The sequence below is a fragment of the Narcine bancroftii genome, chromosome 13 (assembly GCF_036971445.1).
Source record: "Narcine bancroftii isolate sNarBan1 chromosome 13, sNarBan1.hap1, whole genome shotgun sequence".
In the NCBI taxonomy this organism is placed as follows: Eukaryota; Metazoa; Chordata; class Chondrichthyes; order Torpediniformes; family Narcinidae; genus Narcine; species Narcine bancroftii.
Window position 1 is genome coordinate 85,636,716 of NC_091481.1, and position 17,768 is coordinate 85,654,483.

General features: G+C 48.2%; 1 protein-coding gene and 1 long non-coding RNA gene across 7 annotated transcripts in view; one reads left to right on the forward strand and one right to left on the reverse strand.

Moving 5' to 3' along the window:
* The window catches only part of LOC138748739 (forkhead box protein A2-like), a 33,074-nt gene extending 27,930 nt beyond the window's left edge, over window positions 1-5,144 (forward strand). For all 4 annotated transcript variants that reach the window (XM_069909408.1, XM_069909407.1, XM_069909409.1 and 1 more), the window contains one exon: window positions 2,310-5,144. In XM_069909408.1, the coding sequence (XP_069765509.1) occupies window positions 2,310-3,473 (1,164 nt within the window). In that variant the 3' untranslated portion in view covers window positions 3,474-5,144. The remainder of the gene's footprint in view (window positions 1-2,309) is intronic.
* Window positions 5,145-16,197: 11,053 nt separating this feature from the next.
* LOC138748736 (uncharacterized) overlaps window positions 16,198-17,768 on the reverse strand; it is a 43,351-nt gene continuing 41,780 nt past the window's right edge. For 2 of the 3 annotated variants that reach the window (XR_011348228.1, XR_011348229.1), the window contains one exon: window positions 16,198-17,761. This is a non-coding gene — a long non-coding RNA (uncharacterized lncRNA). The remainder of the gene's footprint in view (window positions 17,762-17,768) is intronic. The other variant, XR_011348230.1, reaches the window with a different exon arrangement.

Consider the following 17,768-nt stretch of genomic DNA (forward strand, 5'->3'; position numbering starts at 1 on the left):
TGCTCCGGAACTATGAGAAATACAATAAACACGAGGTTACGCATGATACAATATAATTGGTTACACAGGCTATACATCACGTCCCAGAAGTTAAATAAATGGGACCCAACAGTATCAGACAGATGTTTTCGCTGTAAGAAGGAAACGGGAACAACAGTACATGCAATTTGGGCATGTGAGAAAGTGGAAAAGTTTTGGGAAGATCTAAATCAGGTATTAAATAAAATCACAAAAACCGACATCCCAAAAAATCCAGAGATCTTTCTTCTAAGTAATATAAGAAGTAAAGAACTTGGCCTCAAACTGGATGGAGTGCAAAAAAGATTTATTATGATCGCCTTAGCAGGAGCAAAAAAATGTATAATGTCAACTTGGAAATCGGAAGAGAGCCTGAGAATACAGCAATGGTACATGGAAATAAATAAATGTATTCCATTGGAAAAAATAACATATAATTTAAGAAATAATATCACAGTATTCAAACAAATTTTGGAACCGTACATGGAACACAACAGAGAGGTCCTACCGCGGACCACCACCCCCTAAAATGACAAAAGGAGAAGAAGACAAAATGAACTGACCCAGTGTGTAAAAGTAGAGGACACAATTTTCTTGTTTATTTTCATTGTGTGATGACATTGTTTAATGGGTTTATTGTATATGTTGAACGTTTAGTGGGAAGGAAGGAGGGAAGGGGGGGGGGAAAGGGGAAAAAATGACACTGTGTATATTCAAGAGGGAAATGTTTATGTGTATTTTGGTTCATAATGTAAAAAATAATTTTTTTAAAATTAGCTTCTGCAGGGGTTCTGCCACCCACCCCCCCCCCCGTCAGAGAAAGGTAATGGAGTCTGTGTGTGTTTTTAGCCAACCTGTGTCATCCCTCCCTTCCCCCAGGACTCTGTCCATCCCTGTGAAGCAGTCAAGCTTTGGCTTCTTCTGTACTTCTCTCCAACCGACTAAACAAAAAAATTAAAATATTTAATGCGAGGTGAAAAGAAAACAAGGCTTTTTCTTAAATGTGCTGAGAAGGGCTAGATGGTACAACTGCTGCCTCTGGGACACACAGCGCAAGTATCATCGGTGCTCATGAGTCAATATAAATGAGCACTTCCCGGCACGGACACTGCCTGTCCAGCCAAGTTCCTCCAGCATCTTGAGTGATGATGCTTTCCTGGTGCACAGAGGCACTGGAGAAACCCAGCCGGTCTCACAATACCCACAAAGCAGACACCATTTCATTTCCTCTACCGGCCCTGTAAAGACGCACAGCGTCGCCACCAGGATGGCACCTCTATCGAGATGAGAAAGGGGAGCAGGAGAAAGTCCCCTCAGAGGCAGAGGGTCCTAGATCCTGCCACCTCCTGCACCCTTCTAACCTCCGTAGGAACATGTGTGTGTATGCGCATGTGTGTGTATGTCTGTGTGTATATGTGTGATTGTATGTATGCGTGTACATGCGTGTGTGGTGTATAAACTGGCTTTGTTGTATGTAGAAGAGATGCTCAGATACAATATTAATATATAATGTTCAGATATAATATTAAAATTCCAAAGCCGAACTCACCGAGAGTCGTTTCCAGAATCTGCAGAATAAGGAGATCAGAAGGTGTCGGCCATTCGGCCCTACTCTGCCATTCACTAACTATGCTAAAACACAGTGAGGTAACCAGAACTGAACACAATATTCCAGAGTGTTACAGAGCTGCCACATGGCCTCCCGGCTGTTGAGCTCAATCTCCCGACTAATGAAGGCCAGCATACCATACAGCTTCCTAAATATCCTGTCAACTTGCTCGGCAACCTTGAGGGATGGATGGACCTGGATCTCCTATGCATCCTCTCCAAGGCATCCTGCATTTCGAAGTATTTTTGGAGATTGAGAGGTATGAGGGAAACTGGCACAGGAGTGAAGTTGGAGCCAGAATAGATTGGACAGACTGGAAGGCCCAAGAGGCAGCCCCTATTTTTGTGTGTCTGTGGGATCTTGCTGAGTGCAAATTGGATGTCTTGAGCTTCTAAATCACTCCCATGGCTCTAAGGGCTCCTGAGATTGCAGGAGCAGGTATACCCCATTTTACGAATACTTGCTTTTCTGAAAATTCACTTTTACGAAGAAGCCTATGTTCGCTCCGAAATAATTGGAACGGGTTTTCGCTTTTACAAAAATAGCCTTCAATAAATATTGAATAGGTCTTTGCTTTAAGCCATTTCGGTTTCTTAGGAACGCTCTAGTTTCATAATGCGGGGTGTACCTGTATTCACAGAGCCCTCGAATGTTCACCTGGATTTTCTGAATCTTTCCTCAGGTCTACCCTGCGGTGAGCAACATGAACCCCAGCCTGGGATCGATGAACGGCTACATGAGCATGAATTCCATGGGGTCTGTCGGAAATCTGTCACCTCCCTCGCTCAACGTGTCCTACACCAACCTGAGCCCCCCTCTCTCGGTTCTGCCTTCCACGGTCAACCCCCTAGCCAATGGCCTGCAATCGGTCCAAAGCTCCATCAACCCAGGGATGGGCCCTCCAGGAGGTCAGACGGCACCCACCAACTCAATCTCGCCCTACCAGACTGTCAACCAGTGCCTGGGCTCTTTGGCCTATTCGCCGGGCCTGGGCAGAGGGAAAGACCCGAAGCCGTACCGGAGGAACTTCAGCCATGCCAAACCTCCCTACTCCTACATCTCCCTGATCACCATGGCCATCCAGCAAGCCCCCAGCAAGATGCTGACCCTCAACGAGATTTACCAGTGGATTATGGACCTCTTCCCTTACTACCGGGAGAACCAGCAGCGGTGGCAGAATTCCATCCGCCACTCCCTCTCCTTCAACGACTGCTTCGTCAAGGTGCCCCGCTCCCCGGATAAGCCAGGGAAAGGTTCCTACTGGGCCCTCCACCCGGATTCTGGCAACATGTTCGAGAACGGCTGCTACCTGCGGCGTCAGAAGCGATTCAAGTGTCAGAAGGAGAAGCTTAGCTCTCGGCCCTGCCTCGAGGTGGGTGCCAAGGGGATGGGTAGTGGGCCGGATGGCAAGGCCCTGAGTCCTGGCTCGGAGGGTGCCGAGTCGAGCCGGTCAGACGCCTCGCCAGGCTCTGAGGAGCAGAGGACTCTGACGGAGCTGCGATGCCAGCGGCCGGAGAACCCAGACCACACCTCGTCTCCTGGCCCCCTGGCCCCATCCATGGTCCACCCACTTCTGCCCGCCCCGATCCAGCACCTGCCCGACCTCCAGAGCGAGCTGAAGATGGACCCTCACTACAGCTTCAACCACCCCTTCTCAATCACCAACCTGATGTCTTCTGAGCAGTCCCACAAGATGGACCTGAAACTGTATGAGCAGCCTCTTCACTACAGTAACACGTACAACTCCTTTTTGAGCAAAACCGGCTTTGAAACTCCCGGGCCAATCAGTGATTCACCATCATACTACCAGGTGATGTACAACCGGTCTGTGCTCAACACGTCGTAAGGGAGCCAAGGCGCCACCGTGCTGGTTCCTGGAGGTGCAATCTGTCCCACCTACACCCCCATTCCAACTCTCCTTGTGTCCGCAGGGGACTTGCTCACAGCACCACCGTTCAGCCAATTTCCTCCCCCCACCCACCCCTCCTTTAAGAACTGAAATTAGGCCACTCAGCCACTCAAGCCTGTACCAGCGTCATCCCATACGATCGTGGCCGATGGCGTTGGCCTGTGCCCATTCCCACTAACCCGCAATTCCTCTCTTTTTTTCAAATATTTATCTACACCTTGTATGAATCTAATGATCTGACTTCCACCCCCCCTCGGAGGCAGAGGCTTCCAGAGATGCCCCATCTTCTGAGAGAGAAAAATTCTTTGGCGCCTCAGTTTATAAATTAATTTAAAGTTAGACATACAGCGCTTGTGGACCCCAAATACACCCAATTAACCTACAACTCCCATACGTTCTTGGTGGGTAAGAAGAAACCGGGGCCCCCGGACAAAACCCACACAAGACACGAGGAGAATGTACAAACTCCTTACGGACAGGGACAGACTCAAACTGGGGTTACCGGCGCAGTAACAACTTTGCACTAACTGCTACGGTAACTGTGCCACCCTAAATATCCTGCCCTTTGGAAGTTCACCGCCTTGATCCCACCCGTGAAAACATCTCACCTCCACCCTGCCTCGTCCCCTTAGAATCAAGGGCACCCCCCCTCGTTCGTCTTTACAGATTCCTGGCGATGGCTTCCTGGCAGCCAGGATCTTATAATAGGAATCTCAATCCCACAACTCTGAGGTAGGAGCCCTGATTTTGGTTCAGATCCCCAAAGGCACAACGTTCAGGGCAGCCATGCCTGAGGTGCGGCAGATGAAACTGGATCTCCTGCGGCAGGGTCGCCTGTTCATCGGCTGACGCTGGTGATATTCCAGACCAGGAGAGGTCCCACAACAAGTGTGAGGTCAGACCTGGAGTAAGTGGGCAGTTGGCAGGTATTGGCCTGTATCTCCCACAGCTCAGAGGCTGACTTTGAAATGATGTAAGGAATAGGGGCTCATGACCCCTCAAATCCTCTTCCATTGATCTATAAGATCAGAGCCCACCTGACCCAAACTTCCCTCTTCCATTTGGACAGATACACAGACAGGAAAGGTATAGACGGATATGGATGAAATACAGATGAGCTTGGTCAATGGCAGAGAAAATCAGCAGGTCAAAAACGAACGTTACACAGCAAAGATAAAGATTCATAACCAACATTTCAGGCTTGAGCACTTCAACGAGGTGTGAGCAAACTGTAGGCAGGCGTCTGAACTCAGATGCTACCAAGAAAGATACTCAACCAGCTTTTCAGGCTTGAGGCCTTCATCAACACATGAGGCAAATGCTCATTTTCTTCTCATACCTTGATGAAGGGCTTAGCACATTTTTCTGGAGAGGGAGCAGTGAAGACTGACGAGGATGTTGCCAGCACTCAGGGTGGGGGGAGGGGCCGAGCTTCAGGGAAGAAGTAGAGAAGCCTGGTGATTTATACCTTGGGAGCACAGGAGGATGAGGAATGATCCATGGAGGTGCACAGAATCATGAGGGGAATGGATTGGGGGAAAGCAGAGATCCGTTTGCCCAGAGTCAGGGAATAAGTAACCAAAGGACATCAGTTTAAGGTGAGGAGCAGTGGGGTGGGGGGGGGGGGGGGGCGGGGAGAGAGATTTAACAGGAACCAGAGGGGTAACTTTTTTTATATGGAGGTGGAAAAGAAGGTGGCTGAGGGAATGTTGAAGGAAAAAGTTGGACAGATACACGGATGGGACAAAACAGAGGCAGATGGGACGAGAGTGGGTGGGACACTTTGGCCAATGTGGGCAAGTTGGGTAGAAGGGGCTGTTTCCCTGCTGTTCCACTCTAATGTCCCCAGTTAACTCAGTTAGAGATTCAACCTCAGGATAAAGGCTACGTGCAGCAATTAGGGCCAGATAAAAGGACATGCCCTCAGGGTGAGTGACCGTGGGGTAGGACATTGGACTAGAGCAGAGGTTCTCAACCTTTTACTTTCCAATCACATCCCACTGTAAGTAATCCCTATGCCATCGGTGATCTGTGATTAGTAAGGGATTGCTTAAATGTAGGCAGAAAGAAAAAGTTTTAATTGCACTTAATCAACTCATTATGTGCAGGGTTTCAGAACTCCAAAGGAAATGGGCCAGTGACAATTTTTCTCAAGCCAAATATTTCAGTAACATTTGGGTCTAGAGCAGTGATTCTCAACCTTCCCTTCCCACCCACATCCCACCTTAAGTAATCCCTTATTGATCACAGAGCATTGATGGCCTTGGGATTACTTAAAGTGGGATGTGAGTGGGAAGAAAAGGGTTGAGAACCACTGGACTAGGGACTATGTTGGATTAATGAAGGCCCTTGCATTGAGGAGAAACCTTGTAGCTATTCATTGTGTTTACGAAGAAATGGTTTTGGGGGCAGTGAGGCAGTGAGGCAGAGGCTACTCCTACAGGTGGTGAGCCCTATTCCAAAAGAATATTAGGAGCAGAATTAGGCCATTCAGCCCATTGAGTCTGCCCCACCATTCAATCATGAGCTGGTCCATTTCCCCTCTCACCCCCACTGTCCGGCCTTCTCCCTATAACCTTTGATTGCCTGGCTAATCAAGAACCTCTGCTTTAAATACCAACTATGACCCGGCCACCCAGAGGAACACCCCCCCGCCGCCTCAACGATCACTTCCGGCAGGAGTTTTGGAGGGATGTCAGCAAGTCTGATCTGGTCCTTCCTCGAGACACTTGAAGGTTTTCTTGGTGATGAATCAAAGGAACATTTTACTCTTTCTGGCCCTTGGAGGAGGAGATGAAATCATAATATGTGAGTCCTTAAGTTTGAGTTCGAATTACTCTGGACAACAATTTTTTTCAGAAGATTTTCTTCCTGAAAATGCATTGGGGATTTCAACAGACAACTTCAAGCTGAACACAATGATAATTTCGGATTTGCTGTATCACGTAGGAAGTTGGAGAACCATTAAATATACATTTATTGAATTTAGCAGGTTTAATCGCATAATGTCGCTGACTCATTGCGTTAGTTCAACTGACCTGAAGATGTTTTGCCGCTAATTTTCATTTGTACTCAGCAGCTGATGCCTATCGTGTCAGTGTCCAACAATGGTCGGCCGACACTGATTAATTCCAGCTGCCTTGATACTGCTTTTCCACGGTCGCAATGTCCTGGTGACACCTTTCACCGTGTCCGTCACTGACGGCACCAAGGTCAGCGGGGAAGACGTCCAAGTGCAAATGCAGAGAATGAAGTTTCAATAATGTGTCGCACTTCACGGTTTTCTCTGCTTGAAGTCGACTTAAAATATGATTGGAAATCACAAAAATATGTTGTTAAAAAAAACCAGTACACAGTAGGAAAATTTTAAGGCGATTTTCGTGATTAGCAGTTCAAAATCCATAAAATATACCCAGAAGTGTTCAGGAAGCAAAATCTTCATTGTCCATTGTAATTTGGACACTAATTCAATGACAAGCAAAGAATAGAATTTTATGTGGTCCCCGGAACCATATCTCAGCAGAATCAGTGGCTTTGAAACGTATCCCAGTTACACTCAACCTTCCTGGAAATGTTTCCTGTAATATTCAATGCCCCTGGAACCCTATCCTGGTTTCAGTAATTATCTCTGGGATCGAATCATGTTCACAGTCCAAATCCCTGAAAATGCATCCTGGTAACATTTTACAACTGTACCTCAGTGAAAGACAAGTCTGTCTGGAAATGTAGCCCTGCAATTGTAGAACTCTTTCTCAGCCACAGAAGATATCCCTGGAACTGTACTCAAGGAACAGTGAACAGCTCTACCCTATTAACAGTAAGCAGAATTTGGACTTATCCTGGCAACAGGCAACACCCCAGGAACAGTCTCATGACAACAGTCGTATCTCAGGAACGATAACTTGGTAACAGTTGACACATCAGGAACTGTATCCTGGCATCTCAGGAACTGCATCTTGGCAACAGCCGGTATCTTAGGAACCGTATCTTGGCAACAGTTGGCATGTCAGAAACTGTATCCTGGCAACAGTTGGCATTCTAAGGACTGTATCCCAGCAACAGCCAACACTTCAGGAACTGTATCCTGGCAACAGACAAGACTTCAGGAAGTGCACGCTGACAATGGTTGGCGTGACAGGATCTGTCTGCAAAGTCAGGCATGAACTTCAGGAGAGGGACGAGAATGAACGAAGATGGAGGATACAAACAAATTGGAGGGTGGTGGTGGTGGGGAAGCCAATCGCATATATTGTTAAATTAATCTCAGCTGTAAGAAACGGAGGAGGACAGAGCCACCAGCTCCATTGTCTGTGCAGTCGGAGGCATGGATTAGACAGGATTTTTGTAGTAATTGTTTTATGAGGTGAATGTAGATATTGTCCTTTGGTCTAAATGTGTAAAACAGATTGAATTTAATTTTATTAAGCATATTGTAAATCTTTAAAGAATGGAGCTGGGGCCTTAAGATTAGATGCTGTATTTAACATGCTTGTGTTAGCGATATTTTTCATTCTTCATATCTTTAATGTATCTTAGCATAGTTGGTTGAAAGCTTTATTTAATTCCACGTTGAGATAAGGGGAAAGGAGCTACAATGAGAACCGTTGTGTCAAAGTAACCTTCCTTTGACCAAGCTCTATACCGCATGCACTTTAACTGGGGCCAATGAGATAGAGGCTTCATCTGACAGGCAAATGTGATCAGGCCTAGCTTTGCAGGCTGTGGAACCAGGCTTAGTATTTGGACCTGTAGCCAGGTCCAAATCCACAGGTTCTGTAACTGGGCCTAATACCACAGGCTCTGTAACCGTGCTGAGTATTGCAGGCTCTGTAATCAGGCCTAGAGTCACAGGCTCTGTAACCAGACCTAGTACCACAGGCTCTGTAATCGGGCCTAGTGTCACAGGCTCTGCAAGCAGGCCTCGTACCACAGACTCTACAATTGGGCCAGGTACCACAGACTGTGTGACCAGGCCTCGTACTACAAGCTCTGTAACAGGGGCTTGTACCACAGGCTGTGTAACTGTGTAACTGTGTAACTGCAGGCTCTGCGACTGGGCATTGTACCACAGGCTCTCAAACTGAGGCTAGAACCAAAGACTCCATCACCGGGCCTAGAACCACAGATTCTGTAACTGGGGCCTATTTTCGTAGTTTGAGGCCTAATGAGACGAGGCTCAAGGCCACAGACATCAACCAGGACTGCGAATGGAGATAAGGTACTGTAGCCAGGCCCAGTGTCCAATGCACCGCAAACAAGTTGGTGACAGCTCCTGGGACTCAGGCCAAATACGAGCCCAAAGACTGGGCACCACTGCCAGCCCAGAATGCGATTTTGGTGGTTGGGCAATGTATCTGTACAGGAGATGAATGGCCTCCACAGGGAACCAAGGCCTCGTGTGCAGATGCCCCGGGACCTGAGGTGAAATGTTGCGTTATCCCCAGGGGGATAACGGTGTCCTTCCCCATTTCAAACAAGTGAGAGTGAAGGAGGGTATCAGTTGAGATCCTCGTCTCTGTCACATCAGGCGTCGCTTTGACTATGTTAAATTTGTGATGACAATTACATTAAAAAAATGAAATTATTTTCAGTACGACTTTGTTCACTGTTTCACTTCATAAGCCTTTCCTCGTTGTCTCAAGAGGTGTGTTTCACAACATTATGTGCCATCTGGAATGTGGGAGAGAGAGAGATAAAGAGAAAGAGATAGAGAAAGAGAGAGGGGGAGGGGAGAGATTAAGGTGGGGGAGAGGGCGAGGGGCTGGGGAGAGAGGGAGAGGATCGGGAGAGAGGGGGATGGGGAGAGGGGTGAGAGAGAGGGGAAGGGAGATGGGGAGAAGTGAGAGAGAGGATGGTGGAGAGAGGGTGTGAAAGAGGGAAAGAAAGGGGAAGATGGGGAGAGAGGGAAGGAGAGTGAAATAGAGGGGAAGAGAAAGAAAGATAGGAAAGAGGGGTAGTAGAGGCAAAGAGGGAGAGAAAGAGAGAGGGGGATGAGGGGTGAAAGGGAGAGGGGAGAGAGAGGGAGAGAGATGGGGATAAAGAGAATGGAGGGGAAGAGCGAGAGAGAGAGAGAGCGAGAACAATTGAGAGATAGGCGGGTGGAAGAGTTGGGGGGGGATATATGACCAGACCATGATGCAGTTGTAAAGAGGCAGCAGGATACAGATGTTGAGAAGGTCAGGGAGTGGGATAAGCAGGCAGGTGGATGGAGTCAAAGGGAGTCAGTAGGAGAGGTAGGCAGTAGAGAGATACACTGGCGTTAGTAGCAGGGGGTAAGGACCGCACTGGGGGGGCCTCCATCAGAAGGGGTGACACCATAATGACTGTCTATAAATATATTTGTGCAGTGTTTTAGCAGAAATTTATTACTTTTTATTTAAAAAATCCCTGTTCTTCATTCTAACAACAAAAACATTTTTCGTAACCCCAGCTGACCTTTCTACAAGGCTAAAACTTGATGCTCGTTTGCTTTTTGAACCTTCTAATGTGTTCCAGTCAGAGCTGTCATTACTACCCAATGACAACGATGCTTCAAATCATGTGGTTCGTCTGCACAAGCAAGCGCTGTTGTTTTTGTTGCTGCTTAAAGGTGTAATTTTAATTTTGCTCATTGTTTATCTCACTACTATCTCCCTTACATTCAGTGATTTATGGGAATTACGATTTACCAGTAACATTAGTAAGGATTCTATCTGGTCTGGTACGGGAGGAGGTCCACATTGTGGGGAGGGTGACACCCAGCCACTGGAGAGATGGGGACAGGTCGAGGCAACAAAACAGGTAGGACAGATGGGGGAGCAGGGTACCGTGTACAGGGATAGAGGTGGTTGGTCAGTGAGGCAGAAATGAGAGGAAGAGCTCAACTGGGGACCATCGAATTGACGGTCAGGGTGACGTCGTAGGGAAGAGAGATGGCTGCCAGAGAGAGTTGGACAGAAAGATTAATTCTCCCTCATTAGTCCAGCATGGCAGGGGCTGCTTGATTGATTGAAACATGATCTGTTTGTTGATCAAATCTTGGAGTTAATAATTAAACTGTTTCCAGGATATTGGACGTTCGTCACGGTGAAAATGCAGAAGTTAAATGTCAGGATCACTCTCAGTGAGTCACACAATCGATGAAGCCATCCATTGTCTCATCGACAGTGGCCCTTGTGAAATCATGTTTGTGCAACCTGAGGGTGTGCCCTTGCTCTTACCTGCTCATGTTGGTTCAAAGCAGCCATTCTCAACCTTTTTTCGGCTATGTTCCCCCCCTCCCAGGACTTTGCTCAAAGTTTATGGGCCCCCTTCCCTGTGATGCAGTCAAGTATTGGCTTCTTCCATACTTCAAGACAAGTCAAGTTTATTGTCATCTGATTGTACAAGTACAACCCGATGAAACAGCGTTTTCCGGTCCTCAGTGCAAAACACGCAGACACACGACCAAACATAAAACTCGTACAGACAAAAAATACACACGCAGGACACGTATTCATATCTACAGATAAATGTTGCTTCATGAATCTGAGATGGTTAGTGTGAGCAGTTCCTTTGGTTGTTCAGCATTCTCGCTGCCCATGGGAAGAAGCTGATCTCAGCCTGGTGGTGCTGGCTCTGATCCTCCTCTATCTCTTCCCTGATGGGAGCAGATGAAAGATGCTGTGTGTGGGGTGTAAGGGGTCCTCAATGATTTTGCGCGCCCTCTTCAAACAACGATCCTGGTAGATCACATTGATGTGGGGTGGGGGAGGGGGGGGGGAGGGAGACTCCAGTGATACTCTCTGCCGCTCTTATCATCCTGTGGACTGACCTCCAATCCCTTTCTCTGCAGCAACTGCACCCACACGGTGATGCAGATGGCCAGGACGCTCTCAACAGAGCTCCTGTAGAAGGATGACATACATGATGGTGGCTGGTGGTCTTGCCCCCTTCAGTCTTCTCAGGAAGTGCAGTCACTGTTGCCCCTTCCTGACAAGTGAGGAGATGTTGAGGGTCCAGATAGGTCACTCGTTAAGTGAACTCCAAGGAATTTGTTTCTTTCCTAACCCCGTACATAAAAAAAATTATGTTTTGTGAGATGAAAAGAAAACAGGGCTTTTACTGATAGCTGTGGCCCACAGACATTGAGAATGGTTGGTTTAAAGCAGTGTCCCTGGACTCTTGACACAGGAGAGCCCAACTGCCACCCTTGCCCCTTGACAGGTGACTCTTGCTAATGCTTCTTAAATCCTGCATCTTCCCAAGATGTGGATTGCAAAGTCATAGGCTCGTACCCTGCAGGCCTTCTGGCCCATTCTGTCCATGCTTGCCCTCTGAATCAGTGATCCATTTGATCTAGATCTCCTTTTCAAGTATTTATCCAAATTGTTTTTGGTCATTACCACGGGATCTGCATCCTTGAGGCCACAAAATATAGGAACACAAGTAGGCTATTCAGCCCATCAAGTCTGCCCACCACCATTCTATCATGAGCTGATTCCTTCTCCCACTCAGCCCCACTCCTCTGCCTACTCCCCATAACCTTTGACTATTCAGATACCTATCAATCTCCACCTTAAATAAACCCAATGACCTGACCTCCACAACCACCTGTGGAAGCAAATTCCACCGGCCTCTGACTGTTTCAAATAGGCGCCCTTCAATCCTGAAGTTGTGGCCTCTCGTTCCAGACTTCCCTATCATGAGGAGACAACTTTGCAAAGACCCTACTCTGTCTCGTATCACATCCCTGTCCTAATCCCACATTGCATTCACTTTCTTCACCACCGACTCAACATGGAGGCCAACCTTGGATTCCCATCACCCTTTCTCTCAGTCTCCAACTTATAAATCTTCCCTGATTGTTTCTTTTGTCAATATATTTTTGATCTCAGGAAACCCATAGGGCACTGAGGAGTGCGGTAGAACAGAGGGATCAGGGAATACAGACACATACTTCCCTGACAGAGGTGTCACAATTAGTTAGGGTCGTAAAGAGACCCTTTGGCATATTGGCCTTCATTGAACACAGGAGCTGGGATGTTATGGTGAAGTTGTATAAGACACTGGTGAGGCCACATTGGGAGGATTGTATGCAGTTTTGGTCACCTAACTACAGGAAGGATATCAATAAGAAAGAAAGAGTGGAGAGCAGATTGACAAGGATGTTGGCAGTACTTGAGGAGCTGAGTATTAGGGAAAGGTTAAACAGGTTAGGAGTTTATTCCCTGGAGCATCAGAGAATGAGGGGAGATTTGATGGAGGTGGACAAGATTATGAGGGATTTAGATCGAGTAAATGCAAGCTGGCTTTTCCTGCTGAGGTTGGGTGAACCACGAACTAGAGGACATGGGTCAAGAGTGAAAGGGGAACTGTTTAAGGGGAACTTCACTCAGAGGATGGTGAGTGCGGAATGAACTGCTGGCAGAGGTGGTGGATGGAGGGGGTTTGATTTTGACATCGAAGAGAAGATTACACAGGGAAGGGTATGGAGGGCTAAGGTCTGGGTCCAGGTCAATAGGACTAGATGGAAAAATAGTTTAGATGGCCGAAGGGCCTGTTTCTGAGCTGCAGTCCATCAAAACCAGTTGTTATTTTTAAAAGCTCCAAATGAAATCTTCCCTTAAACCTTCACTGCTCGAAGTCTTTGAATTCTAGCCTCACAGCCAGTAACATTCAACCCTGAACCCGATGCCAAAAGAGAAGCGGATTCCGGCAAATTTGGGTGTGTAGTCTTCAGCTCTGCCTCAGGAAAGGTTAAGGGAGCAGATAATATCGTTTCAGGATTGTTGACACTCCCTGCAGGTGAAGAAACGCACAACTTTGGACAAGCAAAGAAAGAAAAGCCTCTAAATATTTTCATTTGTGCCGAATGCATTTCAGTGAAGAGGTTGTTCACAGGGACGGCTGGGTTTGAGTTTCCCCTCCCCCTAATACTGGCTGCATCTAAAACTGGAGTTCCAACTGTGGCCCAGGTAAACACGCCAAATCTGCCCTGGTCCAAAAACCTCTTGCACAAGAAGGTATGAGGTGTGAGAGTCAAGATAAGGTGGTGGGAGGGATAACATTCTTGCCCTGTGGAGCAAAGCTCAACCATGCCCACAGCAATGCTTGAGCCCAGTGAAGCACGAAAGACGCTCAGATTGTAGTAAAGGCACAGAGTAAATGCTGGAGGAACTCAGCCGGTCTTGCAGCGTCCACTGGAGGTAAAGATACCGCATATATTCGACGTTTCAGGCCTGAGCTCTTCGTCAAGTTATGAGTTAACATGGTGGTCAATGAAACGCTGTTACAGCTCCAGCGATCGGGACCAGGATTCGAATCCCGCGCTGTCTGTAAGGAGTTTGTACGTTCTCCCTGTGTCTGTGTGGTTTTTCCCCGGGGGGGGGCTCTGGACTCCTCCCACTCTTCAAAACATACCAGGGGGTTAGAGGTCACATGGGTGTAATTGGGCAACACGGGCTCGAGGCCCGAAAAGGGCTGTTACTGTGCTGAATGTCTAAATTAAAATTTATAAAGCAGGCACCTGAAGGGGGGAGGAGTATAGACCAACAGATAATTGGACACAGATGGGTGGGAAGGTAAGAACTGATTGGGGGGGGGAGATCTGAGACCACCCGCAAAATGGAGGAACAACAACTCATCTCCTAACTGGACACCCTCCAACCAGATGGCATAACATAACTTCTCTGGTTTCCGTTAGCCCCTCTTCCCACCCCCCACCCCCATCTCCTTTCCTCTAGCTCCGTCTCTCCCTCTCTCTCTCCCCCCCTTTCCCTCTGTCTCCTTTCCCCCATTCACCACCCCCCAAATTAATTCTCACCTTCCCTCTCTCTTGTCCCATCCATATCCAATTTTCACCCTTTACCTGTCGTCCTGTTTTCCTCTCCCTTCCCTTCCCTTCTCCCCAGCCTTTTAATTCAGGTACCTGCCTGCTCTTTACTCACACCTTGAGGAAGGGCTCAGAGCGAAACATCGGTCATATACCTTTACCTCCTGTGGACACTGTGAGATTGGCTGGGTTCCTGCAGCATCTCTGAGTGTTTAAGGCATGTATCCAGGTTGTCTCCATACACGTTGATAGGTGACTATGGTATCAGGGTGGATATTAGCGTTGAAATTCTATGCAATACCAGCAGAATATAGGCAAATTGATTTCAATCCGGGTGGACACAAGGGCATCAATAATCAAAAAAAGATCACAGAACAGCCCCTGTACCCTCTCTCCACCACTCCTCAGCTTCTTCCACTCTCCCTCTTCCCGTAACACCCCCCCCCATCTCCCCCCCCATCTTCCCCTCCTCCCCCTTTCCCCCCACCCTTTTTTCTTCACTCATCTGCCTGCTTTTCCACATTCCCGACGCAGGGTCCAGGCCCAAAACGTTGGCTGCCTTTTACTTAGTCAGGCAAGAGAGTCAGCAGGCACCAGGGTCGAGCGCAGGGCCCCAACGGGCTGGAGAAACTCAGCCGGCAGCATCGACGCAGGGTCCAGGCCCAAAACGTTGGCTGCCTTTTACTTAGTCAGGCAAGAGAGTCAGCAGGCACCAGGGTCGAGCGCAGGGCCCCAATGGGCTGGAGAAACTCAGCCGGCAGCATCAACGCAGGGCCCAGGCCCAAAACGTTGGCTGCCTTTTACTTCCTGTGGGACCTGTTGAGCTTCTCCAGCACGTTTCTTGATTGCACTCAACCCCAGCGTCTGCAAACTTTCTTGTTTCGCTCTGAATGGTGAAAAGTGGAGGCCTTAAGAGGTTTAGAAGTCCACAAACTAATCAATATAAGAAAAGCAGCAATTGCTGGAAGAACCTCATCAGATCAGGCAGCATCGGCGGAAAGAGACACTGCTTCAGGTCAAAGATCTTTGGTCAGAACTGGGAGAGAAGAAAAAGAGAGTAGATTTTCAGTCATTGAGAAGGTGGAAAATGTTGGGAGAGTAGGTGATGACATGAATCGTAAAATAAAATGGCAGATGGCAGAGCTGCAGTGGACCCGGAAGAGTGGGGAGTGGAGACATAGCGCTGCTCTGAAGGCTTCAACTGATCCTAATGCCAATAGCCCCGTAGAGGTGTTGAACAGCCTGTTAGAGGAGCCGACAAGTGTCTTTAAACAAAAATCCTGCACCCACAGAGGTCTGTACCCAAGACGGCTGCGCCTGCGCTCGGCAGAGGCCACGCGGTGTGCAGACTTCGGGGGAGCAGCGGACCAGCATGGGGCACCAGGAAACGGGGAGGACACCCCATATTGAAAAGGAGAAGCATGGGAGATGAGCTGAGAGGGAAGGGGACTACGGCAACATCCCAGCGAGGGGCTCAGGGACCCACACAGGCTGTGGGCGACATGCATTTGGCAGACCCGAATGGGCAGCTGGAGACTGGCTCACGGGAACCAGGTATCGAAGCCAGGATTTGAGAGGGGGCTGAGGGAAAGAAGGGTTCCTGAAGGGGCCTCGGGCGCTGAAGGGCTTTCATATCGTGTGGGAGGTTCAGATCTGGAGCTCGTGCGGCCGATGGATCGAACAGGTGTCTGTATGGCTGCGAAGGCTGTGGGAATCGCTGGAGGCGAATCCACGGACACTCAGTGGCCCTGAAGGGACTTGCTTTGGCTTCTCTTTCTCTCGTGATTTAAGGGGCGCAGTGCGACACTAATAACAACTCTTTGTCTGCCTTACAGCAGGCAATTTCAAGTAACATTACATGTTGTTTAATTCTCTTGAAATAACTTAACGGGGACTGTAATGAGAACATAAACCTACAGGGCCCATATCACGGGGCTGGACGGAGGCACGTGGAACAAGGAAAGAAGAGAGCAAACAGAAAATACTGGGAAAATTCAGAAGATCAGGCAAACATCTGTGGAAAGAAGAACAATTAATGATTCAGATCAGGGAACTGATATGTTTAAAAAACAAAGAATTTACTGTCATGAACACGTCATGAAATTTGTTATTTTGCAGCAGCGTCACGGGGCAAACATTTCTATAAACCACCTTACAAAATAAATTAAAATAGTGCAAGGAAAAGTCAAATTGAGGCGGTGTCTGGGGTTCATTGTCCATTCAGGAATCTGATGGCGGAGGGGAGGAAGCTGTCCTTGTGCCGCTGGGTGCTTGTCTATGGGTTCCTGGACCATTTTCCCCCAATGGTAGCAGAGTGAAGAGGACATGGCCTGGGTGGTGGGGGTCCTAGAGGTCAGCGGCTGCTTACGCCTTGGGGAAAGTCGTGAACAGATTTACCAGTGTCACCTGAATTGCCTGAGTCAAATTATGAGAGGCTGCGGAGGAACATTCCCTCAGGTTTGGAGAGAAATCTGTGTATATACTGGCCAGTTGGTCAGCACCAGATTTTTAGTACTCGGCCGGGGACTCCGTCCGGATTAGATTCGATCTCCTGAAGGCAGCCTGTGCGTCATCCTCAGATACAGACAGTAAAGGAACATCGGGGATATGGTGGGGGGGGGGGGGGGGTGATGTGCAGTGATTCTTCCTTGTCCTGGTGGTCAAATTGGGTGTAGGAGGCATTAAGCTGAACTGGGAGTGAAGCTTTGATGTCTCCTATTGTGCCGGATTTGGTTTTGTAGCAGGTTGCCAAGCCCTGAGGGGCAGGTTTTTCACCCAGTGAGTGTGAAGTATCAGCTGCCAGAGAGAGTGGGAGAGGCAGAAGCTATTACAATATTCAAAGGGCAATTAGACGGGTTCTTGGACTGGGAAGGTTCAGGGGGAAATGAGCTAAACACAAGGAAACTTTCAAGTCGAGGTTATTGTCGTCCAATTGTACAAATGCAACCCGACGAAACAGCGTTCTCCGGTCCTCGGTGCAAAACACACAGACACACACCCAGACATAACACACGTACAAACAGGTCAAATATTTCACATATACAAACAAACAAATAAATAAATAAATACTGTTTCTTGAATATGAAGTTCTCGGGTGGTTAGTGTGAACGGTTCCCTTGGTCGTTCACCATTCTCACTGCCCGTGTGGGAAGAAGCTGATCCTCAGCCTGGTGGCGCTGGCTCTGATCCTCCTGGATCTCTTCCCCGACGGGAGCAGCTGAAAGATGCCGTGTGCAGGGTGGAAGGGGTCCTCGATAATTTTGTGCGCCCTCTTCAGACAACGATCCTGGTAGATCACGTCAATGAGGGGGAGGGAGACTTCAATGGTCTTCTCTGCCGCTCTGATGGTTCCATGGACTGACCTCCAATCCATTTCTCTGCAGGACTGTACCAGCTCAGGTAGACAGTGTTTGCTTGTTCATTGTTAAATATACTAAGGG